The 17,748-nt window shown below is 37.1% G+C and overlaps 1 protein-coding gene across 1 annotated transcript in view; it reads left to right on the top strand.

Moving 5' to 3' along the window:
- LOC150093812 (ankyrin repeat and SOCS box protein 1-like) overlaps positions 1–17,748 on the top strand; it is a 113,560-nt gene that overhangs the window by 48,673 nt on the left and 47,139 nt on the right. The window contains exon 3 of the mRNA XM_090412613.1: positions 12,015–12,363. Within this exon, the coding sequence (XP_090268739.1) occupies positions 12,015–12,363 (349 nt within the window). The remainder of the gene's footprint in view (positions 1–12,014; positions 12,364–17,748) is intronic.

Raw genomic sequence — 17,748 nt, 5'->3', positions numbered from 1 at the left:
TGCTTCTCACTGTCTCACTAATTGTGCACATGGTAGAGTTTAGTTGGGTGTCTATAATGTTAGTGTGTGCACTTCTTTCCCAGACAGGGGCACAATATTCTGCTGCAGAGAATGCGAGGGCTAGTGCAGACGACCTTAGGACTTCTGCACCACAACCCCAGGTTGTTCCAGCAAGCCTTGAAATTATATTGTTTCTGGTTTTAATTTTATTGGAGTTGATGATGTGCCTTTTATAGGTTAGGCTTCTGTCAAGGCTCACTCCAAGGTATTTTGGGTGAGGCTCGTGTTCCACCATTTTTCCACAGAAAGAAAGGTTGAGTTGTCGATTCGCCTCTGCATTGTACAGGTGAAATACTGAGGACACTGTTTTTGTTTGATTTGGCTTCAAGTACCACTGCTTGAAGTACTCTTCCAGGGTGTTCAGGTCTGTATTCAAAATTGATTCTAGGTTGGCAAAGGAGGTGGATTGATGTAAGATCACTAGGTCATCGGCATACGTATACTTGCTTGATCTGGTATGAGGTAGATCATACATGTAGACGTTAAAAAGTAAAGGGGATAACACAGAGCCCTGAGGAAGACCGTTGTGAAGGAATCTGGCCTGCTCTTTTTTCTGCCAATATGGACCCGGATCTTTCTGTTGGAGAGAATAGATTCAAAAAGTTGTAAAGTTTTTTTTTGCACTTTACAATATTCCCTAGTTTTTGGAGGAGGCCCCTGATCCAGACAGTATCATAAGCTGATGTTAGGTCAATGAAAGTGGCTCCATATTTAAGTTTCTTCTGGAAGCCTGCTTCAATTTGAGTTGTCAGGGATAGGACCTGGTCACAGCAACTTCTTCCTGGTCTGAAGCCAGCTTGTTCAGTCGCGAGAGTTCTTTCGATGAGTGGTGAAATTCTTTTAAGGAAAATTCTTTCAAAGAGCTTAAAGATGGTGCAAAGCAAGGAGATAAGTCATAGGTTTTTTCACATCATTTGTTTCTTTCCCTGGCTTTGGCATAGCAATTATTTTGGCTTCCCACCACTTTGGCAGTTTCCCAGTCATGATAATTTCTGAGAAAAGGGCGGCCAGCCATGTTTGGCTATGTTGACCAAGGTGTTTTAGGAACTCAGGGAGGATACCATCCACTCCTGCAGCTTTGCCATTCTTTGTGAGTTTTAAGGCTATTTGTACCTCTTCCCGAGATACTGGGTATACAAGTTCGGGAAGCTCGGGCTCCTTCTTCAGGATTTGTCTGATGTAAGCTTGTACAGCAATTTTCCTGGTAGAGCTGGGATGAATCTTGGAGGTTTCAATAAATGGTTAGTCATTTGATCAGGAGTTATCTCTGTTTTTTTGTGTGTCGTTGGCTCTGCTCCACCTAATTTTCTCAGAAGTGACCAGCTTCTCCTACTAGATGTGATGAAATCGAGTTCGTTGATGGTTGAGATCCATCTTTCCTTTCTGCTTTTATCCAGGGTTGATATGAGCTTCTTAGCAACAGTTGGATCTTCAGTTTTCTCATATTTGGCTAGGAGTTCCTCACTTTCTCTACTCTAACATGGGATATATTGTTTTCTGTAGCCTCTAGGGATAGAAGCTTTTGCTGCAGATTTGAGTAGTTTAACAAATCTAGGATAGCAATTAGGAGTAGGTGGAATTGCTCTGATGGTTTGATCGATTTGTTTCTGAGATGCAGAAATGCAAGTCCAGTTGGACCTGCAGAGATTCCATCTAGCGATTGGTGTTCTGCTGATGACTGGGATTGATGTTCCTATCTCTAGTAATGTAGACGATGTTGACTATTAGGGAATCTGTTGAGGATGGTTCTGGTTGATGGAAGAGGGTGGTCTTCAGAGTCTTTAGTGACTATGCACAGATCTGGGGTGTAGGTTCTGCTCCATCTGGCTGAGTAAAGAGTGCCGTCCTGCTTGGCATCATAATTCAAATACAGGTTATATGTATCCATCCAGTTAACTAGAGTATTACCATCCCGATTGTTAGAGGAATAGCTCCCCCACATGGTGTGATGAGAATTGAAGTTACCAATATAGATAGCAGGGTGAGGTGGAGGCCAGTCCATCTGATTGGGCCAGGATTGCGATGGAGGTTTGTAGACATTGTGGATGGTGGTATTTTGAACTTTAATACCTATGGAGTATTCTGTATCAGGAACACTTTGGGTTATATCCTTGAGACCAGGCTGGATATAGGTTGCTAGGCTATGCTTCAGATGGCAGTTATAAGACACGAGAATTAGTCCTGGGATCTTTAATCTATTGAGGGCTGTGTTAGGCACATGGGTTTCCTGGAGAGCCAAGACGTCAATTGCATTATCTTTGGATATTTTGCCAATGACTTCGGCTTTGGATTTGGATTGCCCTTCTATGTTTAGGGAAAATACCTTGAGGTAGTGTTGATTAGGGGACTGTAACATATTTTTCGAAACTTGGCCTCCCTAAACAAGCAATGCGATCCTTGTCATTCCGGGCGACAATCAAGCTGGCATGCAACTTTTTGTTTTGTATTCATCATAATTGCAAGTAGTCCAGGAGGCTTGGAAACCTTTGGATGCCTTGTTTGAGACATTAGCTTCATGTTGCCTGGGGGTGGGCACGGGAATGCTCTCTCAATTCCCCCCCCCCATACAACTAGAAAGCATGCAGCAGTTAGTTCTGTATTTTTTAACAAGGCCATAAGAATAAGCATTTAGAAGTAACTAGTAAATATGCAATTAGTTCTGTATTGCATACTTCAGATGTGCGAGAAAATATGCAAGTTTTTCATATCATATATGCATTTAAATTAAATTACAGTTATCATTTCCAATAAATATTAATAAAATATTAGATTATGGGTCTACCAGGTTTATGTCATTTATGTATACTAATTCTAACAGTATCAGAAACAAGGAGGAGGATTTTTTTAGCATTGATTAGTTCCTATTGGCCAAAAGTTATTGGTGTTAGTGAGATGTGGTTGTCTGAGGATGATATAATTATTGGCATAGAAATTTTAGGGCAGATAGAGCAAACAGAATGAGGGAGTAGTATTACTGATTATATGAGATGAGTTGCAGCCTAATAGAGTTCTGGTCTGACAGGAAATCACTTTCTCTAATAAGGCGACAGCCAAGTTGAATAAAGATAATGGCTGCATGGTCATACTGTTGGGGTTTGCAAAAAACCTTTGATAGGATACCACACGGAATTCTGATAGATAAGTTTCATCAAATGGGTATGGATATGAAATGGGTGTTAGTGAAGAATTTATGGAGACAAAAACACACATGTTGGAGTAATTACTTATAATTATGAAAATAACACTCGGCGTTTCATCCTCTGTATCAAGGTTATCATCAGGAAAACATACATATGCACAGAACACAAGCTACATGACACTACACTAAAGTAAGATTAATCTAAATGCTTTGTTAATTGTTTACCCTCTACCTCTGGTGAAAAAAAAATAAAAAATAAATAAAATATATACAAAGGTTCATAGGACATATTGCAAAAGTGGCTAAAACAGCTCATAGGATTAACTGGTTATTGAGGAACATCCTGACATCCTCTTTATAAGGCTTTTATAAGATCCCATCTGGATTATTGCACACAGATTTTGTTGCCTGGGTTTCTTGGAGATGTGGATGAGGTAGAAAGGATTCAGAGGCAAGTAACTAAGATGGTGACAGGACTGTATGATGCTCCATATGAAAAGAGATTGAAAATTTGTGGGTTACAGATGATGGTTGATCAGCAGATAAGAGGCGATATGATAGAGACATATAAGTTATTTAAAAAAAAAAAAATTGTCTTGCAAAGACAAGTCAGACTGGATCATGTGACAGAATGCATTGAAAAGTGAGTCTAGCTTTACATTGAATGCTACCTACTTTCATGTAGGTGAATTTTATTATTTGTCTTCCCTATTATATTATTGTTCATGGATAATTTACACAAATTCACCCTTCATTATGAACAATAACTAAAAGAAAAAACAAAACCGAGTCGTGATGAGCTGTGTGGTGGCATTTTATTATTATTTTATTATTATGTCACACCTCCATGGAGTCCAAAGACTCATCGAGGGAGGGTACCTCCAGTACTCAATCCACCAACTACAATGTTGGCATACATTTTAAACCCACCTTAAAATTGCTGTATAATTATGTGTCATGTATATTGAGAATTAAAGAATGTATTACTTTGTTTTGTTTTTTTTAGCATCACCTATAACAATATTTATATAAAGTAGACCGATACCTTGGGCCAGTAAACCTTTTTTCTGGCTAGTAGATGTAAGTTGGATTTCCAGAGCCCTGGTAATATTGATGTATTATTCCATTTAATCCTATGTGACAGAGCATCCAGAGCATGGTCTGCCAGTCCTGACTTGGCATATAGATATTCCTAGATGTAATTTTTGTGTTCTTCAAGGCAAATATTAACTGATTTACCAGTCTATCCAAAATAGGCTAAACTGCAGGCATGAGGAACTTTGTAGATTTCAGGATGAGTTAGAGGATGAAGTTGATCTGTGAGAAAATAGATGAACATAGCAAGCTGAGGATCATATTTGCAAAAAACTTTAGCTATCTTTTCTGATGTACCTTTATTGTATGAAATGGGAATAGTTTTGCTGCAATCCCGTTTATTGGTTGCAGGAGGGAGAGATTTAGAGATTTGTGTATTTTATGTGAGCTATAGATATTTATATATCATTGGCTAAAAAGGTGTTACCATGGTCTTTGAGGTCAATTTCAAGGGTCTGTGACATTGGAACAAATAGCCCTGGCTCGGTGAACAAGTGGTTTGAGGATGCCATACCACTGGGACGGATGATGGTGTGATTGTTTATGTACGTACAGGGTGATCAAAATTAATGTATCCCTGTTTAAGTCCTTGTGGAGTGCCACCCAGTGATCCAAAACTGCAAAAGTGACCCAAAGATGCAAAACTGAGGGAATGCATCATGTGGAAGCAATATCTGAGGAAATAAACCAACATAAGCATAAATAGCACACTGTTATTCACTTCCATTATGCATTCACGAGCTGTGCTGTTTTGTGCTGCCCTTCCCAATATGCCATAAACTGCATCCTTTTCACATTGTTTTCAATGGCAGAACACAACTGGTCAGGGCTGATGTTGCATACTTGCTGCATTATGCTGTCACTGGCAAGTTGTCAGGGTGATCCTGATAAACCCTGTCTTTGAGGAATCCAATGTGCCAGAAGTCACAGGGGCTCAATCAGGTGAATGAGGCAGCCATGTAGTGAGAAATACACAGCTGATCACTCATGCTTCTGTTTGTTGAAAAATGTTCTCAACAAACCTTCTGTATGGATTAACTGAAATGTGGATGGGCCCCATCCTGCACTGCAATACCTGTTGGCATTAATAGCAGGTCACAGGACTAGACTGGCAAATGTCCTCAAAGAAAAATACTCCAGTAATAAGCATAGCTGTAAAACCACACCAGACAGTAACTGTGGATGAATGCAAAGGAATTTGTTGGATTGCATGTGGGTTTTGCATAGCCCAGTAACTGTGGGTATTCACAGCCCATTCAGGTGAAAATGAGCCTCCTTTCCCCATAAAATCATCCACAGCCGGTCAGCATCCAACTCCAGTCAAGCAAGGAATGTTAAATCGGATGTCATTTGACTTTCAGTCTTGTGGGTACAACTCCTGTGTCAGGGTTATCTTGAATGGGTAGAAATGCAGAATCTTCTATAGAATTTTCCATTTGTTTTGTGAGGCACATCCATGATATCAGAATCTGGATATATCACATGCAGTACAGGAACCAACACTGTTATTCATGGTCTGTTCCACAACAGTAGTATCAACTTCATTGACTTGTCTGATTGGTTTGTGACCTCTGTCAGGTTTAACTCCCAATGATCCCATTTCTTCTTCTTCTTCAGAATGACTAATCATTCATTGCAGAGCACATGGAGATAATGGGCCTCACTGACATTTGTTCAGACAACAAAATTTATGGACTGCAGCAACAGCATTGTAATTATTTAGGGTTTGCATTTTATCAGAATAACGACTACATATCCAAACAAATGCTATTAGCCACTGTGACTAACCTTTCCCCAACGAGCAAAGCATGTTGGGGCAAGGTCTCTTTTTCTATTGTGAAGTTTATTTTAGGATGTTGGCCATTTAGATGCACTAAAAATGTGCTCAATATGTCTGGGACACAAGGGCAGATTGCAAACACATTATCAACATAGTGTAGCCAGATCACTGGTTTAAGTGTAGCTATGTTGAGTTTTTGGTTTTCAAAATGTTCCATGTATTAGTTGGCTAGTTGGGGGAAACCCATAGCAATTCCATCCAGCTATTTGCATATTTTTTCATTTCAAATGAAATAACCAGAATAGGGGAAATGGAGCTTAAAGAGCTCAAAGGTCTCTTCCAAAGATATATTGGTGAACAGTGAAGTAATGTCAAGGCTAATCATAATATCAGAATCTGTCAGGAAGGTTTGTGGAGGATGGGAAAGAGGGAAATCCATAGCACTCCCATCCAGCTGTTTGCAAATTTTTCCATTCCAAATGAAATAGCCAGAATAACTAGTAAATTTGAATAATTCAATTATGTCAGAATTGAAATGTGGCTTAATGAAGTCAGGGGTTTCTAATCGTTACGTCAGAATCTGTCAGGGTTAAATCCAATCCCAACTATGACAAAAATAGGTAGTCGTGAATCTGACATCACAGCCACTCAAAAGATGATATCAACATGCTTCATTTAGGCATAATTTTGTGTGGGTTTCTAATCATTATGTCAGAATCTGTCAGGGTTAAATCCAATCCCAACTATGACAAAAATAGGTAGTCGTGAATCTGACATCACAGCCACTCAAAAGATGGTATCAACATGCTTCATTTAGGCATAATTTTGTGTGGGTTTCTAATCATTATGTCAGAATCTGTCAGGGTTAAATCCAATCCCAACTATGACAAAAATAGGTAGTCGTGAATCTGACATCACAGCCACTCAAAAGATGGTATCAACATGCTTCATTTAGGCATAATTTTGTCATCATTCCCAAGAAAGTACGAGTTTTGAGAAGAATGACTATCATAGAACAGGAGTATGTATGATCTCTCACCCACAGTAGCTGATAACATTTGTTTGGATATGTGGTCGCTATTCAGATAAAATATAAACCTCCCAAGAGGTTTCTTGGGATTCCTCCTAAAAAAATATCAGCATTCAAAAAGTTATTTAGGAACAAAAAAATTATTATAACCACAAAGAGTACTGAAATAAGTATGTCCCAGCTGGATTTTCTGTGTCGCCATGTACAAGCTTACCCAAATGCTGTTAGCCATTTTGGATTGAAGTCCATGCTTCTCTGCAGTTTGTAGTCATGGGCTGTTTAACAACAGGCTCACAAAATTCTTGAAAATTTAATATTTGACTTATGTTGGCTCCAACATGCCACTGCCCTTAATTTACTTCAATCTGATTTTTAATAGTCACAATACAATTAATTGGTCATAAATATCTGAAATTATTATTATTTTCTGTAAAATAATTTCTTTTAAGCAAATTGCAGCATTGAACAAGTTTACCCTTAACTTTACTGAGCAACTGAGTATATGGCATGTTATCCAATGCAGTCATATTTACTCTGCAGTAATACAAAGATTTTGCACATTTATCATCTAGTTCCCATTTTATTAGATTCTGACTGCTTATTTGTTCTTGCATTTTGTTGATATTTCATTTTCACTGTTTTGTTTTACATATTCATCAGTATGCTTTTGCTTTACATGATTAATCATAAATGCATGTTTTTATGTACCATCCTGAGAGATTTGTTGTTTGCATATTTATATAATTAATATACACTCAAAACAAGATATCATTTAAGCAACAATTTGACTGGTGATACAAAACAATGATTTAGATTCCACCCAAGAATCTAAGAATAGTCTGTCAGGTAGTGTCGTAAAATATGGACTGTTCCAAGTAATGCTGTTTTTTGTAGATCATATGGGATCACTTTGTTGATGTCTAATTGCTGTAAATAGTTGGATAACTTCTTTGAAATTGCACCAAGTGCATCAATAACCATTGGAATGACTTTGGTGTGTTTAAGCCCCAGCTGGCCTTCGATTGCCAGATCTCAATATTTAGTAATATTTTCCAGTTCCTTGTTCTTAATGTTGCTACCACTGAGAAATGCAATATCAATAATCCAAACCTGTTGATGTTCGATAATTGTGATGTCAGGTCTATTGTGTTCCAAATGCCAATCAGTTTGTATTCTAAAGTCCCAGAGAATTTTTGCTGTTTCATTTTCTAGTACTGTCTCTATTTTATGCTGTCAGTTATCAGAAGTAGGAAAGCCATATTTTTTGTATACATGCCAGTGGATTATTTTGGCCACTTGATCATGGTGGTATTTATAGTCAATTTGAGCTATCTTGCTGCAGGCACTGATTAGATGTTCTACAGTCTCATCTTTCCGATTGCATAATCTGCATTTGCTGTTATTATTGATGTTCAAAATTTTTGCTTTCATAGCATTAGTTTGTAATGCCTGTTCTTGAGCAGCTGCTAGAATAAATCCTTCTGTTTCTTTCTTTTTTAATATATCCATATTGTAGCCATTGCCACATCTTGTTCACGTCAATTTTGTCCTCAGTATCCTGAAGAAATTGGCCATGCAAGGGTTTATTTTTCCAGTGCCCATATCGGTTATTTTGTTGTTCCTTTTTGTAATTGGATTTGTTTCCTGTTGCTTTTAGATGGCCCTCTTGTGTAATTGCTTGAAACATTTGCTCAGAGCTATTGTCTGTAACTTTGTAGCTAATTTCTTCTTCTTCCACAATCTGTCTCACTTGCAGCAGACCCCGTCCACCTATTCTCCTAGGTAGGTACAACCAGTCAACATCACTTTGTGGATGTAATGCATGATACATAGTCATTAGTTTTCTAGTTTTGCAATCCGATTTATCCAGGTCTTTTTTTTGTCCAGTCTGTTATGCCAGCTGTGTATCGGATCACTGGTATAGCCCAAGAATTCATTGCTCTAATTGTGTTTAATCCATTTAGTTTTGTTTTCAGCATATTTTTCTAACTCTTTTGGTGTATTCTGCTGTTGCCTGTTGTTTAACGTTTGAGTGGAGAATATCACAGGCTTCTAATACTCTTAGGTATTTATAGTGTTCGTCAGCTGAAATTGCTTTTATATATTTCTCTTCATCAAAATTAAAATTGCTAGTGTCATTAATTTTTCCTTGTTTAATAGATAAAATTGCAAATTTGTTTAAACCAAATTCCATTTTGATGTCCTGACTGAAAATATGAACTATGTTCAGTAAAGAGTCTATTTGCAGGGCTGATTTTCCATATAACTTCAAGTCATCTACATACAACAGATGGGAAATTTTAATATTATGTTTAGGAATTTCATATCCAAGTTTTGCTTTCTTTAAAATCATAGACAAAGGTATCAAAGAAATGTTGAAGAGCAATGGTGACAAGGAATCACCTTGGAAAATTTCATGTTTAATGCTAATATCTCCGAATCGTTCATATTTTATTACTATTATTACATCACACCTCCAGGGAGTCCAAGGACTCATCGAGGGAGGACATCTCCACTACTCCACCAACTGCAACTACCTTCATCATCTACGCCAACGCTAATACTTCCACAGACAATCACAAACATCCATGCCCACGGCGGGATTCAAACCCACGGCCTTTTGGCTGGAGAGTGGATACACTAACCACTGAGTCAACCAGGCCGGCAATATTAACATCTGACTTTCATGGAGTCTCATTGTGAGAGATACGCATTATCACACACGCAAAGCTCATGCAACCATGCCTTAAACTGATTCAATGGGTCTGCATTCACTCACCCACCACTCTCCATGCAAAGAACCTTCTCTTCACTCCTCTGCTCACACCCTCCTTATACAGTTTCCCTGGATGGCCTCTTGTCATACACCTCTCTCCCATTCTAGGAAAAATTTCTTCCATGTCAGCCTGATAACAACCCCTCACTTACTTATGTGTCAATCATATCCTCTCTCCTCCTCCTCCTATTCACGAGGCTTTGCAGTTTACATTTTTTCAATTTGTCTTCATACTCCACATCCCAAAGGCACTAACCATCTTTGTGAATCTTTTCTGAACTGTTTCTAACATATCCTTGTCACCATGAAAACCCAGTGACTAAATCTGTGCACAATAATCCATATGAGGCCTGATCAAGGCCTCATACAATGAAATCATAACCGCTTTATTTCTGCCCATCTGGGTCCTCTACATCATTGCCATTATCTGATTTGATGACTTCACAACTTGCGCAATGTGGCCCTGAATTTCAAGTCCTTGTCCACCATCACCACTCACAGATCTCTCGTCTCTCATAGTTTCCCCACCAAGTGCATACTTTGCATCCCATCGTTGCTTACCAAATTTCAAAACCTTACACTTTGCAACATTGAACTGACAGTTCCACTTACCTTGCAATCTATTCCAGTCTTGTAAGGCCATTAACATCTGCATTCTGTGGGAAGAGCCCTTTCTTAGACCAGTTTCGACCTTTATTGAGATCTCATTAGTGGGAGCCAGACCCAGATGAGATACCAAGGTTGAAGTGATGCAGAAGGTCATGTATTTCTCATGTACAAGTAGTGAAGAGGTGTCAAGTGTCACATCTTATTATTAAAACCATGGAAAAGCAGCATGGACATTCTGAAGGTCATTCCATTTGGCTCTATTTTAGTGTTATATAGTACAAGGCTGACATTTGCTGAGAAGAAACGAATCTGTAGAAAAGGAGATACGGATAAAGTTGGGGTCAGAGTTGACAAGAGAACAAACATCTGCATTTGCAGTGTATTTGGAAGGAGTGCTAATGTGGCAACCTCTCAAAATCCTTTGAAAAATCTAAGCATACCACTGTATGTGCATCTCCCTTGTGCAATACATTATCACCTTGTTATAGTACATAAGTACCTTCCGTGCTTATCTGAATGACTGGAATGACTTTTTACAAATGGCTCCTGAAGCTGTGACCTGGATTACGACTTGGATCTGAATTTATAATGTAAAGATATAATGATATATATATGTTTTTTTTTTCTCTTATTATAACATATTAAGACTTATACTTTTAACTCTTATTTTAATTTTCCACTCCTTGGATTAGATCTATGTTTTCCTTCCAAGTTTTTAATTTAAAATATTTTAAATTCTTCAATCCTGTTATTATATAATGACATCATGATTCTATTTTTTAACATCATATTTTTGCCATGAGCTATGTATGTAGTACATAAGTAAGTTGTAAAACATTAACTCCTTTTAAAACCCATGTTAACGAGTGCAGAGAATACCATTGTTATCTACACACTTTTGTATCCTAGCTCTCTCTCTCTCTCCATTAAACTCTAGATATGCAAATTGACCTATCATCTTTGCCTTAGCGTAATCATTTGTGAAGTAGACCAATTTTGCCTTCCTTCCACTCCTTTTGGTCTTGTGCTGTTGCAAGACTCATGTTAAACAGGTAGGCCAAAGCTGATACTAACTCCTTGACACATTCCCTTAAGTCACGTGATATGTCATCATAGTCTTGCAACAGCACAAGTCCCAAAGGAGTGCAAGATAGGAGAACAAGAGGTCATTCCTGGAAACTGTAATAAGAAGGGTGTGAACAAGGGAGCAAGAAGCAGGTTTTTTGCATGCAGAATTGTGAATGATTGGAATGCCTTGCCTCAGAGTGTGGTGTCTGCAGAGAATTTGAATGTGTTTAGGGCAAGGTATAATGAGCTTTGTGTATGACAAAGGGACATCCTAGTGAGTCAAAGACATGAGTCTTTGATTCCATGGGGTCTTAAGATGATAATAATTTTGTCTTTTTTGTATATTTTTTATTATTTAAAATAAAATTTGCTGTTTTTCATATTTTGTGATTTTTTTTGCTTTTTTTTAAAATATTTTTTATATTTTAATGTATTTTTTGAATATATTTTAATCTAGCTATTACTGAAATTTGGTGCAGAAACTGAACTGGATGAACGATTGATTGGCTGTTTGCCTGGACTCCCTTTGCATACTGCTGCTGTTTATCATCACTTTGAGTGTTATGCAGCTCTGCTTCTGACTGGTGCAGAATGTGATTTACGAAGGATTCGTCCATCTTTGCCGTCTAATGTTATAGCCCATGTTTCCTTACCACACGCCTTGGTTCGACATCGATGTTCAGCTCAGTTTGCGCATCTTTTAATAGAATGTGGTAGTTACCTTAGGCAGCTGGACACAAGAGGACGTTTGTGTACTGAAATACCTGTAGATGGGACATGTAAAAGAATTCTGAAAGAAGCTATGTGTATGTACTTTTTGCATAATTTCATTAAAAATCTTAAATAATATATATAGGATGGCTAGAGCTTGCTCATCTAATTATTATTATTATTATGTGGAATCTCTATGGATTCAGGATGCATTAAGAGAGAGCCCTTCATAAGTTATGCATTGTGTAAGTACCTGTCATATCTCTCTTTGACAACATTCACTAAAGATGTACACAATGCTCAGTGGCAGCTTATTCCATTCACTCACCACATGCTATGAGGAAAAAGGGAAGACCGTTTGTATTATAACCTAGACCTCTGGCATTCTTCCTGACTACACTGTTACTTAACATTGTTGGTATGACTTTGTGCTCTCCCCCCTACACACACACACACACACACACACACACACACACACACACACACACACACACACACACACACACACACACACACACACACTATGTGCTGTAAAATCACTTAACATACAGTAAGATCCCCTTTACCAACTTGTATGCTTCTTACTGCTTGCTTACTTACTGTCCTCTTCCGTCCGGGACGGGTTGCATCTTCCGTGTTTCCACAACTTCCAGGAGTCTCGGTTTCTTGTATGGCTGGTGAGCTGTCTATAGGTTTGTAATTCGGAGTTAACATTTATTCATGTCATTTATTTAGTTCTTGGTCTTCTTTTTTTTTCTTTTATCTTCTAATCTTTCATACAGAGCGAGCTTGGGTAGCCTTTTTGGTGGCATTCTTTCAAACATGTCCATACCATTGAAGTTGTCTTCTTTTGATCTTTTTTATTAATGAGTCTGTATAGTTTAGGTCTTGTCTTACAGTTTTATTTGTTTTCTTTTCTGTCCATTTTGTTTTATTTATTTTTCTGAGACATTTCATCTCAAAAGCCTATGATTATATAATTTTATATTTAAGAGGTTTGGAGATTTTATTATTTTTCCTGCTTTTACCTAGCTTATTAAATGATGACCATGCGGTCGGTATTCTATGTTTAATAGTCGCCATGGTATCTAAGTGTTCTGTTATTACTGTTCCTAAATAATTGAATTGTTTTACATGTTCAGTTGTTGATCCATTCAAGGAGAAGTTTACTTTTCTTCATTTTTTCCAATTTCCAAGATTTTTGTTTTGTCCGTATTTATGGTCATGCTGTATTCTTTAGCCTTATTATTTAGTTTGATTATTAGGTTCACCATTTTTTCTTTTGTGTCTGCTATCATTACGATGTCATCTGCATATTTTATGTTATTAAGATTATAACCATTTAGGGTGACCTTTTTCTCCTTACAAGGCTTGGTTAACCATATCCTCTAGTTAGATGTTAAAAAGATATTGGATATTGGGACATGGGACATCCTTGGGCTACTCCTTTGCTGATGTTTATTTTATCTGTTGTTATACTATTAAATTTAATTATTGCTTCTGTGAGACTACAATATTTTTCTAAGAAGTCTAGGGTATCTTCATTGATTTGTTTCTGTTTCATACAATACAGACAAATCAGCCTTCAGAACACACACAATTTACAGACAAAAAATACTGTTGTTGGTGATGATGGGCAATAAATGGCATTGATGGTAGTAGTGTCATTGTTGGAGAATTAAGTAGTAGTGGAGTGGATGAGATGTATTTAGCGAAGTAGAGTAGTGTGCCCTCCCACGATGAGTCCTTGGACTCCCTGGAGGTGTCACATAATAATAATACTAATCTGAATAAAGTTACTCTATTTATTGAGTCAAATGCCTGCTTAAAATCTATAAAACAGTAATAGATATTTTTGTTATGTTCCCATATAATTCTGCTAGTCTTTGTATTATGAAGATCTGATCCAATGTGAACCAATTCTTTCTGAAGCCTGCATTAAAGCATTCTTCACTTCGCTAAGAGTGATTTCATATGTGCTCTTTATTCTGTTCTGTAATACTCTTGTAGATATTTTGTAATCATGGCTGAGTAATGTGATTGATCTGTAATTTTTACAATTTTTATCACCTTTCTTGCAAGTTGGTATGATAATTTCTGTTCTCCAATTTTCTGCTATTTCTCCTGATTTAATGATTTTGTTGAAAAGTATGGTAAGGAATTTTAAAGTTTGCTTTCCTTCTTTCCAGAGTTCTGATGGAATTTGGTCTATCCCTGGTGCTTTGTCAGATTTCACTTGCTTTAGAGCATTCTCCACTTCCGATAGAAGGATCATTAAGGCATCATGTCTTGTGTTAGTGTGGGGCCTTGTTATTAGGTAGTTATTGCTTTCATTCTTAAAGGTTTCTTGGTAGTGTTCTATCCATATTGCTTTTATTGCATTTGGATTTCCTGTTTCTTCACCCTGATGGTTGATCATTGTTAGAGGTAGTGGTGAAAAGTCTTTTGTAATTTCTCTTGTATTCCTCATATTCCTCTTTTCCTTCTGATTCTCAAACTTTGCACACCACATTCTTTCAGTGTGTCTTCATATGCAAATTCTATGGACCAGCTATCATTTTGGTTACTTGCTTCTGGATCTTTTTAACTGGTTCCATAGAACTCAGACAACCCTATCTGAACACAGTAGTCCTAGTGTTATCTTATCAGAACCTTATAAAGTGAAAGAATAATTTCCTTATTTCTACAAGTTGTTGTTCTCTTCTGTGTTGCATTTATCCAATGTTGAAGAGAATGCTGAACTGTAGGAGTAAGGAATTATTCTCCCATATCAAGCTGGTATCTAAACATCAACTTGCTGTTCACCATTGCCCACCTAGGTCTCTAGTTTCATCAACCCCTTATAGAACTTCCCTTTAATATAATAATACTCAGTCTGCAATGTTTGGAATGCATAACCTAGCACTATAGCAGCATTAAACTGATACTCATTAATGATTGTCCATAGAATCATTGTTCAAGTCAACCTGCAAGAATTCTCTATCTGATATGTCCTTTATCAACCTGGCTCAACTGCATCATCAGAAATTGGATGTGTGCCTACAGACCATTCAAAATGTTATTAATATAAAAGTTAAACATCAGTAGTCAAAACAGATTGTAGTAACCTCCTTGTCACTCATGTTTTCTTGTACTTAGCTCTTCTATACATTTTTTTCTTTCTCTCTAGATGTTAGTTAGCCACTCTCTTCCCCTTGAGTTTGTGTATAATACCTATCATGTAGAATCCTTTAAGATGCCTTGGATTTCACCAACTTCTCCAGTACCTTAATGATTAGTCTAGAGATGGATTAGTCTCGACTGTAATTGGTTGCATCAATATCAGTTCTAGCTTCAATTTTGTATAATGGAATTACCTTGTCATCCTCCCACTCTTCAGGCATTGTGCTCGTGTTGAGTCTAAAGGTAAACAAGGTTAGGAGTACTGTTAATTCTTTTGCACATTCCTTTAGTACCCACTTGGCTTGAAAAAGTTCCATGTTTGAACTCTAGGATTTCTGGACTATGTAAAAATAAATGAAAAAAAAAATTAAAATATATATAAAATCATCATCAAATTTGTGATATTATTATTATTATGTGACACCTCCAGGGAGTCCAAAGACTCATCGAGGGAGAGTGCGCCAACAGCATCGAATGATTGATCCCCTTCCAACTACTAACCATGCTCAAACTTGCTTTTTGCATGAGCCATTAGTAGCAGAGGCTCTACCAATTGACCAACCCTCAAGAGGTGTACAGGATATGATAGTACTACATGAAAAACTTACATCACTACTAACTTCCTATCTACAATTTTCCTTCAAATTAATCTGTTACCTTTCAAGACTCCAATATTTTCAGATCTTATATTTCTGTCTTCTAAGGCACTTTTTACTATAGCAGTTCACCTATATCTTTGTCTTCCTCTGGGTCTTTTTCCTGCCAACCTGGCAGAGAACACTTGTTTTGCTAACCTTTCCACATTCCTGGATGCTAACAATGTTAACTTCTTTCCTAATATCCTCGTTTTTAATATGATATTGACACTGATGCCATCTGTTCATGCCTCTAATCTTTTTCAGGACTTTCATATCTGTGGTCTCTAGTCTTTGGTAAAGTGTTTTACTTCTAACCCAGCTGTAAGAACCATAAATTAAAATTGGTTTGAACGCTGTCTTGTATACACCCGATTTAGTGTTTTGACTAATTTCTGTCTTCTTCCATATACATTTATTCAGTTGACATCCTATCCTACCATACCAGCTTTGTTGATTCTGTTGTCTGTTTACATATTTAATTTACCATCTTCACTAAAAATTGTACCCAGGTAGCTTAAATGTTTTATTTGTTTTATAGGTTCTTCATTCCCGATGCAGTTGATATTTTCAATGTTTCTGACTATTTTCATTGTCTTTGTCTTGTTATTGTTGACCTTTATATCTATTACAACAGTTATTCAATTTAGTAAGGGAATCTTGCAGACTTGTACAATTTATTTAGAAGTATAACATCATCCACATGAAGCAAAGAGTTGACATTAACATTTCCACATTTGATATCAGGTTTAATACCACTTTCCTTCATGATGTGATCTATATAGATAATGAATAATAGAGGGAATAATGTCTGACACCAGATTTAACATTGAACCATCTTCTGTACTTCCTTCAATTCTAACTGCTGATTTATAACTCAAATAGATATTATAAGATAGTACAAGTATTACTTGATATAATGCTCCATTGACACCATACAAGTGTAGCGTTTTGAATAGCTTTTCTCTTGGCACCTTGTTATATGCCTTTTCCAGATCTACAAAACTTAAATATACATCTTTGCTATATTCCCATGATTTCTCAATTATTTGTCATAAAGTGAAAATTTGATCTTGACAGCCTCTATTTGGCCTGAATCCACCTTGTCATTCACCAAGCTTCCCTTCTACAACCGTTCTCAACCATTTCTCAAATATACATGAATAAATCTTACCAGGAACACTCAGTAGGGAAATATCACTGTAATTCTCACATTCAGTTTTATTTCCCTTTTTATATATGGTACTATGTTTTCAAAAAAGGGACAAATTCCAATTATCTAGAATTTGTCCCTCTATCCAGGCCTTCTGAGCTATGCAGTGCAGCCACTGCAAGACTTTTTATACCACCATACTTCAGCATTTCTGGTCGAATATCATCTACTCCTGCTGCCTTTCCACATTTCAGGCTTTTGATGGCTTTTTCTACTTCGAGTATGGATATTTATTCCTGATTGCATGCCTGTTGAGCGTTTTTTACTACTGTGCTGTTACTGATTGTTTCGTTTAGTAATTTTTCGAAGTAATTACTCCATGCATTATCATCATCAAATTCCTGCCATGTACCCTCAAGGGGTGTACAGGATATGACAGTACTACGTGAAAAAATTACATCATTACTAACTTCCTATCTACAATTTTCCTCCAAATCAGTCTGTTACTTGTCAAGACTCCAACATTATCA

This window comes from Typopeltis vanoorti, chromosome 23 (genome assembly GCF_054136105.1).
Source record: "Typopeltis vanoorti isolate ZY-2024b chromosome 23, IOZ_Tvanoo_1.0, whole genome shotgun sequence".
NCBI lineage: Eukaryota > Metazoa > Arthropoda > Arachnida > Uropygi > Thelyphonidae > Typopeltis > Typopeltis vanoorti.
This window is presented reverse-complemented; position numbering and strand designations above follow the sequence as displayed.